Raw genomic sequence first — 24478 nt, 5'->3', positions numbered from 1 at the left:
AAGAAACACAAAACTACAATGACAAGATGAAACACAAGATGTCAGTCTTCCATGGTCTGAGGCTTCATGCAAGATCTCACCTTGTGGAGTAAGCATGATTCTGAGAAAGGTCAGGAATTGACCCAGAACTACACTGGATGACCTGGTCAATGACCTGAAGAGAGGTGGGACCACAGTGTTTTGAGGTAGAAGGATGAGTACAACCCCAAAAACACCATCCCAACCGTGAAACATAGTGGTGGAAACATCATACTTTGGGGGGTGCTTTTTGCAAAGGGGACAGGACGACCGCACTATATTGAAGTGAGGATGGATGTGGTCATGTATTGTGAGATATTGGCCAACAACCTCCTTCCCTCAGTAAGAGCATTGAAGATGGGTCGTGGCTGGGTCTCCCAGCATGACAATAACCCAAAACACACAGTCAGGGCAACTAAGTAGTGGCTCCGTAAGAAGCATTTCAAGATCCTGGAGTGGACTAGCCAGTCTCCAGACCTGAGCCCAATAGAAAATCTTTGGAGGGAGCTGAAACTCAGTGTTGCCAGTGACAGCCCTGAAACCTTAAAAATCTGGAGAAGATCTGTATGGAGGAGAGGGACAAAATCCCTGCTGCAGTTTGTGCAAACTAGGTAAAGAACTACGGGAAACATCTGACCTCTGTAATTGCAAACAAAGGTTTCTATATCAAATATTGAGTTGTCTTTTTCTATTGTATCAAATACTTATTTCATGCAATAAAATGCAAATTAATTATGTAAAAATCATTCAATGTGATTTTTTGTTTTTTATTGTTAGATTCTGTCTCTCACAGTTACCTACCTATGATAAAAATTACAGACCTCTCAATTCTTTGTAGGTGGGAAAACTCGGCAGTGTATCAAAGACTTCTTTTCCTCCGCCGTGCATGACTGCAGGGTTACGTTACACTTTCGACCTCCGGCCGTGGAGGATATCGCCTGTAGCACTCGGCAATTTCCTTACTGTTCTTTGCACTTCAATTTGCATTATTTTGTTTATGTGAATAAAACGTGGCAGATGTTCCCCGTTTAGGGTGATTGCATTCATTTTTAGAAATTTAATTTTTTGTTGTTACTTATTTATGTGTAGTTTTTCGATTTTGCTGCTTTCAAATACCTGCATACCCTGCTCGTAGACACTCGTCCGGCAGCCTCTATTCTTTCTTATGTCGTATCAACCATGTTTGCCAACAACTACAGAAAGGAAATCAGACCCAAGGGAGATCCCTGGGAGTTTCACCTCCACCATAGTACTACACAGTATGTCTGAACTACTCTCCTAATCATCCACATGCATCACCCTGGGGGGGCGTCATGTCTTCCTATACAGTCTGCCATTGTCGTCTGAAGAGTTCCTGATTTTAGGGAAACGCATGACTCTGTGACACTTCTCCGTCTGTCCGGACCTCCGTTTACACCTCGTAGTTTTTTATTTTAAGGACTAGAAGGGTGAAGTCCAGAGTTACCTTATTGCCGCTGTCGTGCTAAATGCCGAGTAATCTCCGCTCCTAAGACTTCGTGGCTAATTTTGGAGTTTGAGGTTAAGAGTTCATCTATTCTGGCGTCTCAGTAAGAAGACCTGATGTGGTGGGATTTTCTGGGGGCATTTAATAAATATCTGATGTGCGAGGAAAGATAAAAAAAAAAAAAAATCATTCTTAAGCCTAGGTTATCGTAGACGAAACATAAAACCACTAAAAATAATAAAGAATACTAAAGCAAAACATCAAAATAAGACACCTGAATGTATTATATGCCGACTGATATTTAAAATATACATACATGTATAGAAAGATAGATTGGGGACAAACCCTAGGTCTGCAGCTCTTTAGGTCTTTGTCCCATAACAACACTTCTGTCTCGTGCTGGGCACAGCAGAGTTGTCATGGGGACATTGAGTCCAAGTCAATACTGACCCTTTTCTTGGCAGTACAGGTGCGGATCTTGGTGAATTGAACGTACACCATGCCAGTATGACAAGGCTTAAGGACAGGTACGTGTTGTAGGGACTCTGAAAAGCTGTGTGTTTTGGGTTGGGGCTTTAAACACTGGTTTTATTGTTGGCTAAAGAGAGAGAGTTGAAAACTTACGATATTAAAAGGGTTCTCCGTTTTGGACTGTTCCTACTTGTTAGAAAGATCCTTTGGCAATAAGCTGATCACAGCATGTCCACCTGCTACAATCAAATGATCTATGTATAAACCTTGGGAGCAAGTGTTCAATTTTCCTACAGTGCCGCCACTAGGAGACATTGGGTATTACACAGTACTCATCCTAATGAATGGGGAGTATGTATAATACAGGACAGGTCCTCCGGATGGGAGAGACGATCCTGGTAACCACTCTCCACCCCGGCCAAGTCACGCTGATCCTGAACAGAGGACCCCTAAGTTTTTGCTTTCAGTCACCCTGGTGGGTCGCAACAAGTAGTAGAATATTTAGCGGAAATTAAGTATGTGGGGAACGTGTATAGCAAGACCTCTCCTAAAAATAATGCAGGTATCAAGGCTGTTAAAATAGCACTGATGAGCCCAAGGGATGAGCTGACCCACATTTCACTCTGACGAAGAGAGATTTTTGGTTCTTGACAGGCAGCTGCTTGCATATCGAAAGCTGCATCAGTCAAAATGATTAGGTAGATCCAGTGAGAGAAAAAAAATACAGGATCTTGTGTGCATATTCCCTCGTTATATGGTGTTTGATGGGGCGCGTCCTGATTTGTTGGACTGTAAAAAGTGAGCAATCAAGTAAGTCTACATAAAGGACCATACTAACTCAGTAGCTGCACGGAGCCATTGTACTGTAGTGCACAGGAGTAGAGATGGGCGAACCTGTGGAATTTTCGGGTCCAGCAAATTCGTCCAATCATTTTAAAAAATGATTGGCTTGGGTACTAGAACAGTACTCGAATCCGAACCCGGGCTACAACCCACAGCTGTCAGATTTATCATGGCTGGTTATGAAGAATAGAGGGGTCCCCACATGTTGTGTTTTTTTGTTTCCTTGATTTTTTTGTTATTACTCAAATTAAAAAAACGCTGTGGGGTCCCCCCCCACCCCTATTTTTTACAAGAAGCCAAGCTAAAGCAGATAGCTGGGGCTGGTATTCTCAGACTGGGAAGGGGACTTAGATAGTGGCCCTCCCCAGCCTAAAAATAGCAGCCAACAGCAGCCCCAGAAATGCCTATTATTTGCCCAGCTCTTCCGCTTGACCTATTTCGGTGGCAAGTGGGGTAATAGCTTTGGGGTTGATGTCGGCTGTTTTATGGTTGCTGACATCAAGCCCAGGGGTTAGTAATGGAAAAGTTTCTATAAATTATACTGATAGTGGTTTTTTTTTTGGTCTTTTACAGGTGACCTTGGCTTCAGTAGAAGTCTGTGTTATCACGTTTGTGCATGGACACTAGGTGTTCGCTACAGACCCCGAATTTTACTGTTCCGGTTGTTCCATCACTACACATGAGCTTTCAGTGTATTTCAATGACAACTCCACTCCACTTTTATATGAGAACTTTCCAACTGATTTAGAAATGCATCGTTATCTGCTGCTCATAGCAATAGAGTTATTTTCCTCTTATCTCATAATGTTATTCCAGGTGGTTTTCAGGAAAACTCAGATTTTTAACAGCTCATATAAAAATTCATGAGCATCAGAGAACGCTCTTCCCACCAGAATCCTCTGCCCTGAGGCATGATGGGAAGAGCATTCAAAAAGTGAAAAATAAACTGGGCAAAGGTGCAGTGCTGGGATAATTCCCATCATTTAAGGGATGATGGAGAAGTAGTCCTTGTTCTCTTCAGCTGCCATGATTTCTAGTTTCTTTTTTTTCTGTCTGTTTCTGGCACATTCTTGAACTTTTTGAAGTTTTCGCTTGTGCTTTTGAGGAATTTGCTGCTGCAAGGAATTTACCAAATAAAAGCCGGACTGTGAGCGGTGGCGCCTGAATTCCAACAGCATTCATACAAAAGTTGTCAGATTTTTTTTGTTTTGTTTTGTTTTGTACCCTTTGGCTTCCAAAACTTAAATTCCTATCATTCTACTTACGGAGAGCGCTTGTGCTGACAACAAAAGCTTCGTTTAAAAAAAGTCACAAAAAAATGTAAATTTAATAATTTAAAAAAGATTAAAAATGTATTGTCAAAATTGATTTTGAATTTAGTTTAATGTTTTGATCCGGACTTATTTTTTGTATTATTGTACTAGTTCTTGATTCTTTGTGGGACACTTTTCATATGTATGAATATTAGAGGATATTTGATATGCCAATAATTCAGGGGTGGGGAATCTTTTTTTTTTTTTTTTCTGCCAAGGGTCATTTGGACATTTATACCATCCTACAAACTCCACCCACAAAGTCCATCCTGACTCCGGCATTGGTGTCGGGACGTAATCTTTCATTGCATGCCCTTCAGTGTTCAGTGGTGAACACTGCATGTGTGTGCTAACAGAGCAAGAAGAAATGAATGAGCTGGTTGTAATCAAAATACACCGAGAATCTGCTCGGGAGCCTGATAAAAGGTCATCGAGGGCCGTAATTGACCTGGGGGCCTGAGGTTCCCCACCCCTGCAATAATTAGTTGTTCCCCCATAGTTTTTGTTAGACTACTCAAGAGTTTCCCTACCTTCGGCTCCTCAGTTTTTTCAACACTACAACTCCCACCATGCTCTGATGGCCACACTGTCGTCTCCGTGTTGGTAAACTTTGAGCAGCTTCAGGTTCTGTGACTCTGGCTGATCACATTTGGGTTATGGCTTCTGTTAGCCAATATACCCCTTTTTATGCCTAGTGCAGGACCTCAGGGGTGGAGCATGGCACAAGAGACTCCTTGTAATATCATGCTCCTCCCTCTCAGGCTCTGCCCCAGACATAATACAATGTTCTAATTTTGCCTGCAGTGTTTTGTGTAAGAATTTGTAAGGGTATGTTTCCACGTTCAGGAAACGCTGCGTGTTTGACGCTGCGTAGAGCCGCAGCGTCAAACACGCAGCATCCAGATGTTACAGCATAGTGGAGGGGATTTTATGAAATCCCGTCTCCACTATGCGTGGTAACACGCACCCGGCGGCCCTGCGATTCCGGACATGCGGCGCGTCTTTTTAGATCGCAGCATGTCCGTTTACCTTGTGGCGCCACTGCGCCGCCGCAAGGTAAAACACAAGGCCCTATGTGTGGGGTGCGATGATGCCGGATGTGTGCAATGAATACATCCGGCATCATCGCATCTACAGAAGGGGTCGGAGCTTTGGGCGGAGCTGGTTTTCTGCCCTGTCAAAAGCGCCGGCCATCCTGAACGTGGACACGTACCCTTAGGGAATCGAAAAACATCTCCTTTCTTCCAGAAACGGCACAATTCTTGGTTATAGGTGGTATTTCATCCCATTTTTATTAAAGGGTGCATTCCCTCCTTAATTATAATTCTGTAGAGTGAGAAATTTGTGAATCGACAAATGTGAGTCAGCGACCCCAATCTTCCTCCCTGCGCAATGACCTCTGCACAGCACACAGAGCATGCCCACAAGTCTCTCCTACAGAGATCAATGAGTTATCGCAAGTCTGCAGCCTCCTATGGTCCGTGTGGGTGCTATAAAGCATATTTATTTTACTCACTTATATTGCCCCATTAATTCCACAGCGCTCTGCAGACATCATCATCGCTGTCCCCATTGGGGCTCACAATCTAGATTCCCTATCAGTATGTCTTTGGAGTGTGGGAGGAAACAGAGAACCCGGAGGAAACCCACGCAAATACAGGGAGAACATACTCCTTGCAGATGTTGTCCTTGGGATTTGAACCCAGGACCCCAAGGCTGCAGTGCTAACCACTGAGCCACCGTGCTGACCCATATCTCTAAATGCCTGTAATAACGGCACAGGCACGATGTTGCCCCCATAATTATGAACTATAAATACAAAAAAAAATCTACAACCTGAAAATAACACATTTGAAACAAAATTGACAGATCACATTGGTAAACTGTTTTAAATTTAAATTAAAAAATCACACTGCTGATACATTCCCACTGATTAGATTTTTTTTACACGATTTACAAAAAAAATAAGAAACAATTACTCTATTCTCAGCTCCAAATGTCCAAGTAAAAAATTGGGTTGTCTGAAATATTTTAAAATTTTTCGCTGTTCATCAAAATCTATTTTTTTTTCCCCGCATGAATCTCCGGCTCAATGGTTGCTATTCCTTTAATATTTCTGAATTTCATGAGTACATTAAATGTGACCTCTATAACTCTAAATTAAGAATTTATGCTGTCTTGAAATTTATGAAATATTTCAACATGAAAGAGAGGCCCGTTCCCTTGGGAAGGGAGTATAATAAATCACAGCTCTGTGGATTTAATACTCTGTAGTCAGCAAGATCTGATTTTTTTCTTCTTCTTCTTCTGCTTTCAAAAATGAAAAAAATGTAATCCTATAAAATAGCTTAACTGCCATCATCCCACATACTAGAATTTTTAATTTCTGCTGTTTCTGCCTGGATTTATTTCCAATATTCCTGCTCAGCTTTTCAATTTCCTCTGTTATTAAAATTTAATTCAGTGCATTAGCATTTAAATTAAAAAAGGTTTTATTTTGTAAGAATCATTGGCGAGGAGGAAAAATTGTAACAGACCTATTCTTTCGTTGCATGAATTTGTGATGCGGTTACGAGGCTTGTACAATTTAAAATGCAGATGGGGTTTCTTTTTGTTTAGTAATTTTATTTTTTTTTTCACCTCTGAATTTAAAAAAAGAAAAAACAAAAAAACGGTTTAGAAAAGAATACAAAAAAAAGGAAACTAATCCAATAATTTAATGAATACAATGTTATAGATTTACCTTTATATTCTGGGAGTCACACTTGTGATCAACTGATCGCCTCCAATCATGCTCCTGGCAAGAGTTGGAGAGGCATTTTCCCCACAGTGGCCACTATTGGAGAAGCAGAGTATTACATGGCTGCTAGTCAGATGGTTTGAGATCAGCAGAGCAGATCACTTTTCTGGCTATTAGAGGGGGGAGGGGGTTCCCAGGACCTAAGCAGGCATGTGACAGGCACTTGATTTATCTATCTATCTGGAGGGGGCTGTAGATATTCAACAGCTGAAGCTCTGTGAGTTGGGAGCCATTGATAGACTAAAACTTAGCAGATTACAGAACCAATAGGACCAGGAACAGGCAGATTATTAATGTTCTTTCATTGGACTGTCTGACTTTGTGCAGCAAGGGTGAAGTAGTGGACGGGTTTGGAGCATGACCGCAGATCAGGAGAAGAGTGGCGCCACTGATCGGGTCATAGACGTGAAGCACAGAGTCTTAATGCCAACCATTACTAGCATGGCGATCATTGACACCTGAGAAGAGGGCTGGGTAGGTCGTTTATTGTGCCCAAAATTACATTCAGTCCGTCATTGGTTTGATGGTCTCACTTGATTTCTGGCCATAGCAAAATAAAAAACTTTTTTGTAGATCAGCAGATTTTGTGCCCTTTTCTATTCTCTGAACACGATCGGCAAAGTTCACAAGAATGGCATATATCCTCATTATAAAGCCTTTTCCCCCCCTTTGTGAATCTGCAGCCAGATAGATATTTTTATATACACTATTTTTTTTTTTTAAGTTTTGGGCTCAATCCTTTTCTGCTCGATGACTGATCGCTCTTTCTTATCTTTTCTCCATAGGGTTTTAATAAATATTCATGCTACAGAAATAATGATATGTTCTAATTTAAATTAATTAGGATTATTAAAATGAGTGAAGAAAATAGGCGACCTTTCCACCCCGCGCCTCATACCGCGCATATATTACCATCCGAACATTTGTATAAATTAGCGGACAATGGGCGAGGGGGTGGGGCGGCCTTTGTGAAATGTACACTATCTTTAGAGATTGTCATGCCTCTCTCATTGCACGGTTTGTTTTGGGGTGGGGGTTTTATACCTAGAAAAAAAAATTATATATTTTTTGGAGCTGTGGGGGTTGGGCTATTTTTCAGCATTAAACCTTTCATGTTGGTTACTGATTTTTTTTTTTTTTTTTTTGGAGCGAATTTTATTAGAAGATTAATGTAGTTTTATTGTATTTGTTTTGAGCAATTTGCTCAAATTGGGGTAAATTGAAACAAATTAAAAAATATTGTGTAAATTTTTTCTAGTACATTTTTTTTTCCCTTGTTTTTGTGGTCTTTCTAAAATGTTGACATTGTTATATTTTTACATTGATTATATTGTGCTTTTCTAATGTTTATTTTGTTGTATTTTTGTCGCTTTTGTAGTTTTTTTTAGTGCGTTTTTACATTTCATTTTATGCATCATGTATTGTTGTCTAACTTTTTCTTATGTTGTGTTTTTTTACATTTTTTACGTTGTACACATCTTTTGTTTTCTTATTTGTTTTTGTTTTACTTTTTTTTTTTTTTTTAGTTTATAATTTTCCATTGTTTTTCTATGTCTGTGTTTTTTGTGTTATTGCAGATGAAAGAAGGCTTATTTAATGTATTTGGAGGGAGACTTTTGAATATGGAGCATTTTTTATGATGGAGTTGGCATTTCCTAGCATTTGCTTTTGCCAATTTTGTATCAGAAGGGTGAAAAAAATCACTTCCGACCATGATCTTTTATCTGGCAGAAGTCAATGTTTTATTTTTCATTTTATTTTATTCCCAGTTTTTCTAGAGCAAATTTTCAATGAGATGCACATGGTAATATTTTCCTCCTCCTGCTTTACATTTTAGTAAACCGCCTCAGGCTAAAAATAAATAAATAAATAACCTGATCTATTCTTTACAATTTTGCGATATCATTTGCATACTATTTTCCTAACCACATTTTTTTTGTCTTGATTCATGCAAAATCTTTCATACAAATTTATCCCTGCTGCTCATGGATGCAATCAGTTTTTTTTGTTTTGTTTTTTTTTACATTTTACATTTTCCCTTTTGACATGTAATTTATAGAAATGGAAAAAAATGAAATTGACAGAAATATACATCAGTGGAAAATTCCCCCCAGCTCTTGAAATTTTTCCACTAGAAATCATTGGCTGCGGTCTGAGCCGAGTCTGAATATTCCATTGTGTAAGGAGAATAACTGGATTCCTAAATGGGCTCCTTGAGCAAATGATACCTCGGGGCCTTATATAGAAACGTGGAGATTGTGCTGCCGTCTCTTGCACTAACACAATATTTCTTGTACTTGTAACTCAAGCAAATGGAATTTTGTATTTTTATGTAATATATAGTGGAGGTGAAAACAAAACCCGTAACCCGCCACAGTAGTGAATGAAGATTAAACCTGTCCATGTCCTAATAGAGCTGATAGAAATGTGCGAGGCAGAACGGGAAGATCTGCTAGGTACCAGCGGCTCGCTTTTCGGCAGACTCTAGCCACCCTTGTGTAATGTTTATCTGCCATACTGTCAATGGATTCCCCCCCCCGCCTGGAGCAGGACCTGGCATTGTCCACTTAGGATACTCATTTTAGTCTTCTAATGATAAGATGATCACTGTGATCTGCTCCAAAATGTTCGGCAGCAGGTGTTTGAATTCCCCACAGCACCACCGCAGGTGAAATGAAGCATTACATAATACTCCATGCATAAATAGGATTTCCATCTAATGCATTGCCATGTTGGGTCCTCCAGGGGTGGGGGACGCTATCTTTAGCCTATGGCTAGTGTCCTATAGACTGGACTGGACCGCTCCTCTAAGCACCATTTTTACTGAAATTTCAGGGTTTCTTCTCCAAGACGTTTCCATGTACCGCATAGACACAGACCCAATGTCCAAGCAATGATGCAACATCTAAATGTCTGGTTTTATAAATGAACGCATTCAGAAGCAGTACCACAGAAAATACGACACTCGCATTAAAACAATCATATCCCTGGTTATTAGTCAAGACCAGTATGGACCTGTGGAGGTTTCACAGGGGTTCCTTCTGATATTTCATTATTAATTGTGAACCACAGACGGAAAGGAGGTCAGAGGCCTCCAATGATTTCTGCTCCCAGGACTCGGGTAAAAGGTATCGTAAATCCTATATTGTGCAGCGATCCACACGTCCATCTCGGGTGCGATGGGGGTCTCTGTAACCGGACAGGTATCCAGGAATAGATAACATGGCTATCTTTGTCAAAAACTAGCACCACATTTCTCTACAAGTTGTGTATGGTATTGCAGTTCATCCCCATTCACACCAATGAAACTGAGTCGGAGAAGCAGCCAAAATCTATAGACCAGGGTGGCGTAGTTCTGGAAGGGAGCCGCCATGTTTTTCTAATTCTTTAGGGGCTTTTATGATTTTCAATTTTGGTCATCGCAGACCTTATGCTGTGTTTTTCCAGGGAGTGTGCCATCCAAGGGGGAGAGTGAGACCCTTACTTCATTCATCCCAAAGTGCGTGGACCATGAGTACGAAAGATGTGACGGTGAAAACAGAAAAACCTGAATATGTTCTCCAGCCTGCGCTGTGGAATCAGGAGGCCAAAAATGCTGCCGGGAAGAAGACAGATGGTGGCGCCAAAAAGGTGCCTGCTGAAATCTGCGTGGTGATTGGAGAAAACCACAACCAGCAGAATATTGGTGAGTGGAGCGATTGTAACTATAAGGACAACCCTTAGAAAAATTACTGGGGTCCTTTTTGCCCCACCCCTGTAGCAGGGACATTGTTTTTAGCCAGACATATGTGCAGGGGAGAGGGGGGGGGGTCGACAAATGCACGGACCACATATCTGTCTTTAGCTGTTTTATCTGATCTAATATGAATTATGTCCTTTTTTTTCCATCTCTGGATATTCCAGAAAAACCTGGAGATGTTCACCCTGGGCCGTGGAAACACAAGGCCAAAAATGCTGCCGAGAAGAAGATGGAAGATGGCACTGAGAAGAAGCCCGCTGAAATTTGTGTGGTGATCGGAGAAAACCACACTCAGCAGAAAAATGGTGAGAGGAGCGATGCTATCCTTGAGGACAATCCTTAAATAAATTTGTTGGGTCCTTTTTGCCCCAGGGGGGCTGGGACAGTGTATATGGCCAGAACTTTGAGCTTTGGATTTGCTGTTTTTGTCCAATACAATATGAATTATTCTGTCCTTTTTTTTTTTATTTCCTCCTGTGGATATTCCCACCAGAAAAATCTGAAGATGTTCTCCAGCCTGTGCTGTGGAAACAAAAGGCTAAAAATGCTGCCGAGAAGAAGGAAGATGGCGCCGAAAAGGTGCCCGCTGAAATCTGTGTGGTGATTGGAGAAAACCACAACCAGCAGAATATTGGTGAGTGGAGCGATAGTAATCATGAGGGCAACCCTTAGAAAAACTTTTGGGGTCCTTCCCTTCCCCACCCTTTTGGCGGGGGCAGTGTTTATGGTCAGAACTACGAGTGGCAGAAGGGGATTGACAATCGCGCTGACCACATTTCTGTTTTTTGCTGTTTTTGTCCCATCTAATATGAATTCTTCTGTACTTTTTTTTTCCACCTGTGGATATTCCCACCAGTTGCAGACTCTCCAGAGAGACATACAGTAGTAGTGAGCAGAGAAGCCTCCTGGAGCGGCGGCAGCCGTCCACGCAGCATCCCGCCAAGAATCAGCACATCTTCTCCAGGTGAGCAGTGGGAACAGGACAACAGCCAGTGCTGCCATACTGGTCATCATCAAAAGTACTGTGGATGCAGCCATTCATGGCACCCTGTGTCACCTCTCCCCTCTGCATCGACAGGTGCACAACCAGTAGGTATTGTGCACCTGTCCTGTTGACTGCACACCATGTTTGTCAGCTGCACTCATGTCCTGGCAGCACAAAGTCATCAGTGCCTGCACTGTGGCAACCAATGATGCTGAACGTGGATGCCCAGAATCCAACATTGGATCTCTGCTGACCGTCAGGCCGTTGCCTCTTGTGGCTCCACATTCACATTATTAGTCGCCATTATGTCCACTAACATTAATGGCTCCAGAGCATCACCCCACTTAAAGGTCTTTTTCTCATCTTTTTCTTTTTCCAGGTTCTTACGAATGTGGAATTTGTAGGAAAAAGTACAAATATTACAACTGTTTCCAGACTCATGTCCGAGCGCACATAGGTAATTACTGCCGCACGACACATCGTGTCTCCTCCTTCTCTGTAATTGCCCGGTTCAGTTTAATCAGTGTGTGTCATAGGAAAGGGCACTCGCCCTGCATCACTGCGGAGAAAGGATTTCATTATCTGCAAAAAATAATTACATTGATCTAATAATAATCTTTATTTATATAGCGCCAACATATTCCGCACCGCTTTATGACCATTGTGTATAATAGCTCAGGGCAGACAATGAAGGGACGGAGGCCACGGCAGCCACCGAACCAGGCTGTAAAGTTACTAATGACTCTCCATTGTGACCTGTTACAGCACTTACACACCACTCCACCTGCTGCTCATATCCACTTTTACTCTACACCACTAGGGAATAAAATACTAATGGTCTTTCTACCTTAGGCTATGTGCACACGTTGCGGATTTTGTTGTGGATCCGCAGCGTTTTTTTTCCGCACGGATTTGCACCAAATGCGCAAAGGGTAGCTCAAGCAAAGTTAATCAGTGGGAATCCAGAATTGGTGTGCACATGCTGCGGAAAATTCCGCACTGATTCGCAGCTTTTTATTTTCCACAGCATTTCAATTCTTTCTGCGGATCTGCAGCATTTCTGCCCCCATTGACCTGCGTTGAGTCAATCAAATCCACAGCTAAACCGCAGGTGTAAAAAGGTTTGTGGATTTGCTGTGGATTTATGTGCCAAAAACACTGCAGAAAGGAAGGAGGAAGAATGTGTGGGCGGAGAATGTGAGTGGGCGGAGAATATGTGCGTGTCTGTCTGAGGGTGTCTGTCTGCGTGTAGCCAGGCATCGTCTGATGGGTCTTCTACTCCCATCCGGCTATGTCTGCTGTCACATATAAAAGTGACAGCATGAGCTGATGATGGGATAGTAGTCCCATCATCCGGCGACTATGTTCAATTGTAAAACAATAAAAAAACATTCATACTCACCAAACACTTAATCCCTGACACCCGCGTCTCCTGCAGCAAAAATAAAATAATAAACCAACATGTACTTACCTTTCTGCCGTAGTTCATTTAATATCGAGTGTCCCACGACGATCTCAAGTGTAGAACAGTCATATCGGAAGATGTGACCGCTCTACCTGGCCTCTGGTGATACACTGTGGGAGAATCACCTCCTGTCAGTGTATCACTGCGCCACCGTGAGAGTTAACTGGATTTCGTGCTGTCACTTGCGGCACCGCTGCATGAGAAAATTCTCACGTAGCGGTGCTGTAAGTGAGAGCATGAGCTTCGGTGAACTCTGTGATGCACTGCAGAAGCGATTACCTCCTGTCAGTGTATCACCAGACTCCGGGTAGAGCGGTCACATCTCCCAATGCAACTGTTCTACACGTGAGATCGTTGTGGGACACTCAGTAAATGGACTACGTCGGACAGGGAGTATTTATGTTAGTTTATTATTTTATTTTTGTTGCAGGAGATGGAGGGATTCGGGGATTAGGCGATGCAGTAAGTATGGTAAATTAAGATTCAATAAGGAGTCTGTGCTATTATTTCAATTAAAGGACTTTATTCTGGCTGTGTCTTTATTTACCATATAACTATAGGATTAGTAATGGATAGGTGTCTTATAGACGTTTCTCCATTACTAACCTGTGGGCTTGATGTTACCGGATAATACAAAGGTGACATCAACCCCACAAATATTACCCCACTTGCCACCGCTACAGGGCAAGTGGTAAGAGCGAGGCTAAGTGCTAGCATTGGCGCATCTATCAGATGTGCCATTTCTGGGGCAGCTGAGAGCTGATGTTTTTAGCCTGGGGGGTGCCAATATACATGGCCCCTTCCGAGGCTATTAATATTATTGAGCCACTCTGGGGAGATCTCAAGCACGCAGTTCATGCTAGACAGCCCAGGAATTTACAGGAACTGTAGGCTTTTTTTGCCAAGAAGAGTGGGCAGTTTTACCATCTGAGAAAATAAAGAACCTCATCCACAACTACCACAAAAGACTTCAAGCTGTCATTGATGTTAGTGGGAACAATACACGGTATTAAGAAATGGGGTATGTGAACCTTTGATCAGGGTCATTTGGATGTTTTGGGTTGTCATTATGATTTAAAAAGAGAAAACACAGTAGTTTGACAATAAATGGTTTACCCAACCACTAACCATGAGTGGAGAAAAAGTTTTGGTGTAATCATTCATATTCTCTGAAAAAAGGCCAAGAAAGCAAAAATTCTGCTGGGGTATGTAAACTTTTGAGGACAACTGTATGTCATAGGAGGTAGTCCCCGTGTTCTAATAGCCCGGGCTGAGCACAGATAAAGGCATCTTCTCACCCTGGTAATTTATGACTTATCTGCAGGTGCAGTGAGGGAATCCGTCTTCAGGACAGGGGTCCCAAAGGTAGATGCGAGGTGTGACATGTGTCCATCTATGGGTGGACTGTTCTGGAGATGTGTAAAAGTTGGGACCTGCATCTATCCTCTCCTGCGGAGGTGCCATACATGGCTGCAGTGGAAATAGCCCTTCAGCAAAGATGCACTTTAGTTCTCGCAGACTCGGCCGGTCACTACTGATTGCACAGCCTGCAGATGGCGCCATGGAGGAAGCTTCAGAGAGCGCAGCTCTGGTAGTAAACGGCATTGTCTGTCCCTCAGACTAGAGGCGACATCACATCTTCCTCATTGTGTTTTGGAGGCGCTCAGTGATTAAAATGTGTAATTAAATCCTATCTGCCCATAATGAGATAAAAGACTCGGAAAACGAATGGGTTGTGCGAGATATTGTAATTAGAAGAGCAGATACGGGCGGCAAATTCATCAGGATGAGAGAGGCGCTTTATTGGAATCTTTTAGATTATTAATGGATCTCGCTACATCAAAAAGATTATCTTCAAACCCCACTAATATATCGCTGACAGATTCACACTTTGAGATGGTAGATGAAAAACCGCCTCCGAGAACTTTGTTACAGATTGTTTTCCAGCCAAGTCTCGATATCAGCCGTGGCAAAGATCTCACCTGTCCCCGCAGCAGAAGGCATGAGCGCAGGATACAGACTCCTGCTTCAATTCTGCAGCACCCCCAGTGGTCAGTTGCAGTAGTACAGCCCTATTTGACCATGTGATGTTGTTTTTTTAAGCTTTTTACAAGCTTGCTGACATTTTTTTTTTATTTCCTGTAAGTAAATTGTAACGTTTCCAAGAAGACGTGGTAATGCTGCAATTTTACAGCAACTAACTTGACCTTGTGTTGCAGCGCAGGAAATATTCAGAAAGTTCTTGATTTCACCATTGTGGATATGCAGGAATTTTCCTGAAAATGTTTCTTTCAAGCTGACAGATGCTGATTGGCTTGAGGCCATCCTGCAAACCTATCTCATATTGCGATTTAAAGGGATATGCCCATCTTAGCATACCAGACTAATTAGTGAGAGTACGACCCTCAGGAATTGGTTGCTATTGGCTTAACTCTGTAGTCCATAGGAATTGTTGGGGTCCTGCCACCAATCAGTAAATAATTGTATTGAAGCGCACTATGCCACATATATATATATTATTCTTTTTTAAATTTCCATCTTTCTGATTTCCTCTCAGACAATGAAGTTGCATCGGTGGAGGGGGTCGTACAGGGAAGTAAGTATGCCAGTCCTTTAATTCCGATGTCATTTGGGTCTCACACATGATGCTCACTGCCATTATTGTTTGCATTATAACTGATGATGGCAAGGACCCCCCCCCAAAAAAAACAAAAAAAACAACAAAGTGTTTCATGATTATTTATCATTTATGAAACTTGGTCCGTCCATGAATCTCTGGCCAATGAAAAGTTCTGCACATTTCTAGTTTACTCTGTTTACTTTATTGTTCAAGATCTTTGAGATTCTTATTTCTATTCAGATGCGGATAGGATTCCAGTTGGTTTGTTGCAATGTATCCATGTAGATGTAGCCTGAGCTTTACCTACAGTCATGGCCAGAAAATGAAGTATTTCTCTCAGGAAATTATTACAGTTACACATGTTTTATTATACACATGTTTTATTCCTTTGTGTGTATTGGAACAACACAAAAAAAACGAGAAAAAAAAGGCAAATTGGACATAATTTCACACAAAACCCCAAAAATGGACCAAACTAAATTTTTGTCACCCTCAACTTAATATTTGGTTGCCCGCCCTTTGGCATAAATAACTGCAATCAATCGCTTCCTATATTCATCAACAAGCTTCTTCCACGTCTCAACTGGAATTTTGGAGCACTCTTCTTACAAACTGCTCCAGGTCTCTCAGAAATGAAGGCGACTTCACACAACATAAATTTTAAGATCTCGCCGCAAGTGTTCAACTGGATTTAGATTTAGACTCATTGCTGCCACTTCAGAACTCTCCAGCGCTTTGTTTCCATCCATTTCTGGGTGTGTCTTGAAATATGTTTGGGTCATTGTCCTGCTGGAAGACCAATGACCTTAGACACAAACCCAGCTTTCTGACACTGGGTACTACACTGCGACCCAAAATCCTTTGGTAATCTTCAGATTTCATGATGCCTTGTACACAGTCAATCTTAAGTGATCAAACATGATTTTAATGTGATTCACTGTAGTAAAACGTTTCGATCTTGCTTCAGACCTTCATCAGTATGTAATGATTCAAATTGACTGAGTGCATCAGTAGTTCTCAGTAAGACCACTAGATCGGAAAATCTTTTAGAAGAGAGGAACGATGGTGTTTAAGCCTGTATTCAAACATAGTGCTGCATGCCACAGTGGCGCCTGCGAACGCGGTGTCCACCGCTGGTCCTATCATCAATTTAAATCAACAGACAATCTCAATATTGCCAAATTTAAAGGGACTCTGTCAGCTCAATTTGGCGGGATATTAAAATGATTTCTTACCGGTCAGATGGGCGGCGTATACTCTTTATTTCTCCACCCCGTCCGTCCCTGTTTTCCACATTATTTTCGGGAATAAGAGTATGCGTGCGCCATAGTTGGCGCGTGCGCCATGCAGTCTTCGGTGGCGCACGCGCAGTATGCTTTGCACTACTGCGGGCAAAGCCGAAAAGCATTACTGCGCATGCGCCCACGCTCTATGTGCCCTAAGTATTTTGCTGTGTTCCAGGACATAGTACGCATGCGCAGTAATGCTTTTCGGCTTTGCCCGCAGTTGGGCAAAGCATACTGCGCGTGCGCCACTGAAGACTGCATGGCGCTCGTGCCAACTATGGCGCACGCATACTCTTGCGGAAAACAGGGACGGACGGGGTGCAGAAATAAAGAGGATACGCCGCCCATCTCACCGGTAAGAAATCATTTTAATATACTGCTAAATTGAGCTGACAGAGTCCCTTTAACAGGGTCACAAATTTCAAAATTACACCGACACCTGTAACTTGCCTCAGGTAAGTTTGAACGAGCATCACATGCTTGAGATAAAGTTGTTTACCCACAATTTTGGAAAGGTGCCGACAATTTTGTCTAACCCATTATTGGGGTTTTGTGTGAAATTGTCTCCAATTTGCCTTTTTTCTCTGTTCTTTTTTTGTGTTGTTCCAATACACACAATGGAAATAAATGTGTGTATAACAAAACATGTGTAATTGTAATCATTTTTGGGTATACCGGTAAATACTTAATGGTGCCAACACTTTTGGCCATGAATGTATATGGATATATTGTGGCAATGGGATAAGGGTATATCATGTGTGATCATGATACGGCAACGTTGGGACCCCCCGATCACTAGAATTGGGCTTCCTAAACCCTGTCCCTCCTCCCTACATGACCTCAGCAAGCGACGGTCTAGCGGCTGTGGCTGACGGAGGCAAACAGGCCATGTGCCCTGCCATCTGTCAGTCCCATTGATAGTGATGGGGCATGTTTCCACCCTCTGCTTCCAGTACCATATTAGATCTTTTACACGCATCCCTTTATGGTTCTGTAGCTGCATTATACATAAAACATACATTAATAGTCCTGCTGTGTGATCGCTGGGCTGTACTGTCAGGCGGTAGGAAAGTGAGGTAAGTATGGTCATCCTCCTTTTGCAGAACTGAATTTTGGGCACAAAAAACAGGACACATTAAGGATTTGACTGGATTAGAAATAATGTTTTCTTTCCAATTTGGTATTTTGCTTTTTTATGTTTTGGGCATTTTAATACTGCATATTATTCCCAGAGCTGTATTCACAATTCTGTTATTTTGTCATTGGAAACGGTCATCTAGTTGACAATTTACCCGTAGCTTGCCTCCTATAATGCAGGTGGCAATTAGTTTTTCCCACAACGACTAGTGACACTCCCCAGAATGCGAGTCACAAGAAAACTGCAAGCAGGCAATGCTGAGAGATTTCAGCTCTGAATTGTGAATGCAGCTCTGGATAAGAAAAGGTTTTGATAAATCAAGCTCGTTACAAGATGAGGCTATAATTAAAGCAGTTTACAGAGTGTATTTAGACGTAAAAACTGAAGCTGAGCAGTGGGCCGATGAGAACTATTGAAGGTAGATACTTGGTGATTGGTGAGGATCTGACTGTCGAGGACCCTGAACTGCCATGCTAGCTTATCCCTGCATGTTGCTGTTCTATAGATTGGTCGGACTCCCAGCAATCCTAATATTTTACTGTATTATGACCTATTAAGGAGGACGTGGGACGTGACAGAAATGTGTAATTTATTATGTTGGTGTAAATGCTGATATGCTCTTGAATCTGGAGTTGTTTTTCTTTTGCTCCTACGCTTCTCTGTTCCTGAGATACAGCCTCTTCTTCCCTGTATGTAAATCTAGTCTTCTAGCCAAGTGGGCGTGGTCTTCAAGAAGATGCCTGCAGACAACAAATGAGGACCACACCCACTTTTTTTTTTAAATGGGTCTAGATTTGTATTCACAGAGGAGGAGGCCATATCTCAGGAACAGAGAGGTGCAGGAACAAAAGAAAATCATCGCTGGATTCAGGGGAACAGTGGCATTTACAGCAGGTAAAATAATATATATTTATGGTAAGTGACCGGTCCTCTTTAAGTGCTCCCATATGGCCCACTCCGGCCCGTTTTCACTACCATCTCATATAGTCATGTTTGTGTTAACCCCATTATTATTTTTGAACATGTCCTTACCCTATACCATGTTCTGCCTATGCACTAGATGGGAGGGAATACAGTATTGTACCCCCAAACCAAGGTTGACCCCAAAATCAAAAATTACAGGAGACAATTCTGGTTACAAAGTGTTTGCATATAAAAGGCCCATGTAATCATTATTGGTGATAAATGTATGATCGACACCATTGGGACTCCCAACTGGTAATGAGAACAGGGGTCCTGTGTACCCTGTTTGGTTCTGGGGCGACCGTGGACACTCACTCCTGCTCCTTTCAATGGAGGACATGACACAGACATTCTAGTGAACTGTTGGAGTCCACAGGGATCAAGGATAGAGGTAAATGTATTTTTGTGGACCAAACCCTTTAAATGGTAAATGGTCAGTTTTGAGATGGGCTGTAGGTGGTAATAAGGACAGAATCCCTCACCATTTCTCCCCTTTACATAATATTAGGATAATCCTTTCAAAACATAGTCGTAAACGATTATCCATCTGTACCAATAGATGCCATCACCTTGGAGCTATGTCCCTAAGCCCTTAGGGCCAATTGCACAAGAAAATCTAGGTCTCGGGCAATGAAACACTGTGTTTTCACTCGTAGCATAGAGCGTAGATATTAAGTAGATGTGATTCCTCTCTGCTCCCGCCATGTCTGCTTCACGTTGTTCCATGTCTACTCATGTGGGTAAGTGTCACTCCTCCATATTGCAGAAATTATAGTTCCCCATAAATGAACTGTGTGACGGCCAGTAAGGCTGGAGGGGGTTTATACAGGTGCTTCAAATTAGAATATCATCAAAAAGTTAATTTATTTCAGTTCTTGAATACAAAAAGTGAAACTCCTATATTATATAGAGTCATTAAAAGCAGAGTGATCTATTTCACGTGTTTATTTCTGTTAATGTTGATGATTATGGCTTACAGCCAATGAATACCCAAAAGTCATTATCTCAGTAAATTAACTAAAACACCTGCAAAGTCTTCCTAAGCGTTTAAAAATGTCCCTTAGTCTGTTTCAGTAGGCTCCACAATCATGGGGAAGACTGCTGACATGACAGATGTCCAGAAGGCAGTCATTGACACACTCCACAAGGAGGGTAAGCCACAAAAGGTCATTGCTAAAGAAGCTGGCTGTTCAGAGTGCTGTATACCAGCATATTAATGGAGAGTTGAGTGGAAGGAAAAGGTGTGGTAGAAAAAGGTGCCCAGGCAACCGGGATAAGCGCAGCCTTGAAAGGATTGTTAAGAAAAGGCTATTCAAAAATTTTGAGGAGATTTACAAGGAGTGCACTGCTGCTGGAGTCATTGCTTCAAGAGCCACTACACACAGCCGTATCCAGGACATGGGCTACAAGTGTCACATTCCTCATGTCAAGCCACTCATGACCAAAAGACAACACCAGAATCTTCTTACCTGGGCCAAGGAGAAAAAGAACTGGACTGTTGTTGCTCAGTGGTCTAAGGTGTTGTTTTTAGATAAAAGTAAATTTTGCATTTAATTTGGAAATCAAGGTCCCAGAGTCTGGAGGAAGTGAAGAGGCCATAATCCAAGCTTCTTGAAGTCTAGTGTGAAGTTTCCACAATCAGTGATGGTTTGGGGAGTCATGTCATCTGCTGGTGTAGGTCCACTGTGTTTTATCAAGACCAAAGTCAGTGCAGCCGTCTACTAGGAAATTATAGAGCACTCAATGCTTCCCTCTGCCGACAAGCTTATTGGAGATGGAAATTTAATTCTCCAGCAGGACTTGGCACCTGTCCACACTGCCAAAAGTACCAATACCTGGTTTACAAACCACAGTCTCACTGTGCTTGATTGGCAGCAAAGTCGCCTGACCTTAACTCCATAGAGAATCTATGTAGTATTGTCAAGAGGAAGATGAGAGACACCAGACCCAACAATGCAGATGAGCTGAAGGCTGCTATCAAAGCAACCTGGGCTTCCATAACACCTCAGCAGTGCCACAGGCTGATCACCTCCATGCCACGCCACATTGATGTAGTAATTGATTGAGTGCATTTACTGAACATACATTTCAGTAGGCCGACATTTCGGATTTTAAAATCATTTTTTCAAGCTTGTGTTATAAAGTATTCTAATTTACTGAGATAATGACTTTTGGGTTTTCATTGGCTGTAAGCCATAATCATCAACATGAACAGAAATAAACAAGTGAAATAGATCACTCTGTTTGTAATGCCTATATACGGTATTTCTCCGACCATAAGGCGCACTTTTTTTCCTCCAAATTTGGGAGAAAAGTGTGGGTGCGTCTTATGGTTGGAATGTAGCATGTGGGGAGGGGGCAGCGGCTGGAGGCAGAAAAATGTCCCCGCTGCCAGAATCCAGCACTGGGGAAACCACATGGTCCCGATGATTAAAGTGCAGTGAATATTCATTAGCCGCTTCCCTGCCCACCTGTCAGCTGAGCAGGGAGCAGCACATGAATACTCCTTCACTTACACAGGGACACACATGGCTTCCCCAGCGCCGGATTCCTGCAGCAGCTGGGGAGATCTGTGTGTCTGGTGGAGGAGGAGGCAGCAGCAGGGGCTGGAGGAGACCAGATCGCTGCATACCTGCCTGGCTGTGCTGGATGCTGAGGCATAAGGACCTGTGTGATGTCATGAAGAGGGCGGGCTGGAGCATCACATGGCAGCACAGAGCCCTCCCTCTTCTGATGTCATCACAGGTCCTTCAGACTCCCCACTAGAATCTGCTGGCTTCCTCTTATGACCTGTGCTGTGGAGAGGCAACAAGAGGGAGGGCTCTGTGTGTGCAGTCATGGGATGCTCCATCTGGCTGGCTGCCACAATTAAAAGGTTAGTCTTTACAACACACAATAAAGCACTCTGCCACTCCTGTGGTGAGCTATAACTCCCAGCATGCCATAGGATCTGCAGGACATGCTGGGAGTTATCGTTCTCCCAATGGGATCTTAAAGCAGCACTCCAGTGTTATTTTTCAGTTCTGGAGTGATGCTTTAAATATAATCCCTGTGCCCCCATTCTTATACTCACCGTCCAGCGTCTTCATACAGTACTTTACAGACACCACACTGGTCCCGCAGCACCAACTTCTACCTGTAGCTTCCAACATAATAACATACTATTATATATAATAACACCACATATAATAGTATGTTACTAAATTTTACCAAATTTTTTTTGCTTCAAATATTTTTTTCCCTATTTTCCACCTCTAAAACCTGGGTGCGTCTTATAGTCCGAAAAATACGGTAATGAGTTTCACCTTTTGTATTGAAGAACATAAATACTGTAAATTAACTTTCTGATGATATTCTAATTTAGTGAGAAGCACTTGTATGTTGATATTATGGGTATTTCTGGCAAATGGTGCCATTTTGCCCCCATTACATGACTCCACATTAAATCCTATTGGCGAGGTGGGGGGCGTTGGTGTCTCCCATCCACGTGTCCCATGCTGTGTTGCCGTCCGCTCATTCATCTGAATGTGCTAGCCGACATATTTTCATTCTTGCAGACAATTTTCGCTACACGTGCGACGTTTGTGGCAAAAAGTACAAATATTACAGCTGTTTCCAAGAGCACAGAGACTTGCATGCAGTGGATGGTAAGTATCCCAGCCTCCATCTCTGAGGTAGGAACCCTGTGCTACAGACCTGTGGAGAGGGTAGGTGGCAAAGGAAATTGTCAGCAGGTTGGCAGCATGAAATGGGAGAGAGTACTATGCTTTACTCTCAGGTAGAAGTCTATGCTGGGTGTGCTGAGCCCGAATCACTCTTCTCTCCCTATAAAATCAGTTTCATGCTGCCCGTAGTTATCTACTGACAAGTTTCCTTTAATGGCCGTATAAAAGGGGTTAGCAGTCCTGTAAGATATCAGATTGGGGATTCTGACTGTTCCGTGATCGCAGCCCTTCTGTGAGCGTCACCTTCGCTCCATTGTTTACGTGCCAGTGTCGGGTGTTTCAATGGATCTGAACTGTAATACCAAGTACAGCCACCACTATATGTACAGCGCTGTGCTGACAAACAACGCAGGGAAGGTGACACTGGCTGTAGTGCTGTGATCCCTTAAATTAGCTGATCGAAAAAGTGGGTGATAAGGATCGGACCCCCACCGACCTGTTGTTGTTGGCCCATACTAGCCAAACATTTTGGAGGACCACATTAATATGCATCAACAATGTCTTAAAGGGAACATCCATCCAAGTCCTTACTTTCTATAGTTATCCTGAGCTGTAAATTAAAAATTAAGGGTCTTGTGACTCCTTAGAGTCCCTGAGCCCAACCAAATATTCGTAAATTGCATTATTTGAGGGGTGTGAATTTTTAGTAAGTGAATGAATTGTGTGGAGTTCCCTTTAAATAACATTATTGTATATAGGTACTGCTTCATAGTAGTGACATAGGACAATACACACATCTTGGCTTCCTCGCCTCACCACAAGAGGGCAGCCTGTGCTAGACAGGCCTCCTGTAGTACATGTCTGCCCCCTTGTGGTGACTGTAGGCAGCAGATATTTTGCACTGCTGCACTTCACTGCTTATCTCTTAGCCATTGCTCCTAGAGAATTAATAGAAATCCCTGCGGTCGATGTTTTCTTCAGGGCGGCCATATACAATGGGATGATTTTCTGATTAATTTCTGTGAAGAGTATAATGAAGTCATTATACAGATTCTGAGCATTTTGGACTCTAAATTTTTGGAATTTCTTGGAAAATTGTTCTCTTGAAGGTGGATTTACTTCTTTGTTAATTTATTAGCGTAAAATAAAGTTGTACATTTAGTTTCAGGTCGTACTGGTAGGCTGGAACTTACACATTCAGCAAGTTTTCTTTTTTTTTTTTTTCTTTCGAAAGAAAAAAATTCAGATTATTGCAGTAAAGCAAGTGATGCACATGGACTGATATTTTTGCACCCCTCCCGCCAGTGTCTGCACAAAGGCCAGGAATTGGGAGAAGTCTTTTCTTTTCTTGCATGTTGCAGCTCTCACTTTTTCCATTAGTATTTGTTGCCACGTTTTACGTTGTCAGTCCAGACATTGCTTGCCAGCCATGCTTCCACAGAATTTTAAGGAAAATAAAACTCATGAAATAGGCCTGGACAGAAATGATGGTACCCTTTATTTAATATTTTGTTGCACAACCTTTTGAGGCAATCACTGCAGTCAAACGATTCCTGTAACTGTCAATGAGACTTCTGCACCTCTCCACAGGTATTTTGGCCGACTCCACAAGAGCAAACTGCTCCAGTTGTCTCATGTGTGAAGGGTGCCTTTTACAGACAGCATGTTTCAGCGCTTTCCAAAGATGTTCAATAGGATTTAGGTCAG

At 42.3% G+C, this 24478-nt stretch overlaps 1 protein-coding gene across 7 annotated transcripts in view; it reads left to right on the top strand.

Moving 5' to 3' along the window:
* The window catches only part of ZNF618 (zinc finger protein 618), a 229253-nt gene that overhangs the window by 183589 nt on the left and 21186 nt on the right, over positions 1 to 24478 (top strand). For 5 of the 7 annotated variants that reach the window (XM_077284028.1, XM_077284025.1, XM_077284026.1 and 2 more), the window contains 7 exons: positions 10358 to 10595; positions 10814 to 10954; positions 11143 to 11283; positions 11506 to 11613; positions 12014 to 12091; positions 15657 to 15695; positions 22664 to 22753. In XM_077284028.1, the coding sequence (XP_077140143.1) occupies positions 10358 to 10595; positions 10814 to 10954; positions 11143 to 11283; positions 11506 to 11613; positions 12014 to 12091; positions 15657 to 15695; positions 22664 to 22753 (835 nt within the window). The remainder of the gene's footprint in view (positions 1 to 10357; positions 10596 to 10813; positions 10955 to 11142; positions 11284 to 11505; positions 11614 to 12013; positions 12092 to 15656; positions 15696 to 22663; positions 22754 to 24478) is intronic. The other 2 variants (XM_077284031.1, XM_077284032.1) reach the window with 1 other exon arrangement.

This window comes from Ranitomeya variabilis, chromosome 2 (assembly GCF_051348905.1).
Source record: "Ranitomeya variabilis isolate aRanVar5 chromosome 2, aRanVar5.hap1, whole genome shotgun sequence".
In the NCBI taxonomy this organism is placed as follows: domain Eukaryota; kingdom Metazoa; phylum Chordata; class Amphibia; order Anura; family Dendrobatidae; genus Ranitomeya; species Ranitomeya variabilis.
The sequence above is the reverse complement of the archived record's forward strand: the minus strand, read 5'-3'. Positions and strand labels throughout refer to the sequence as shown.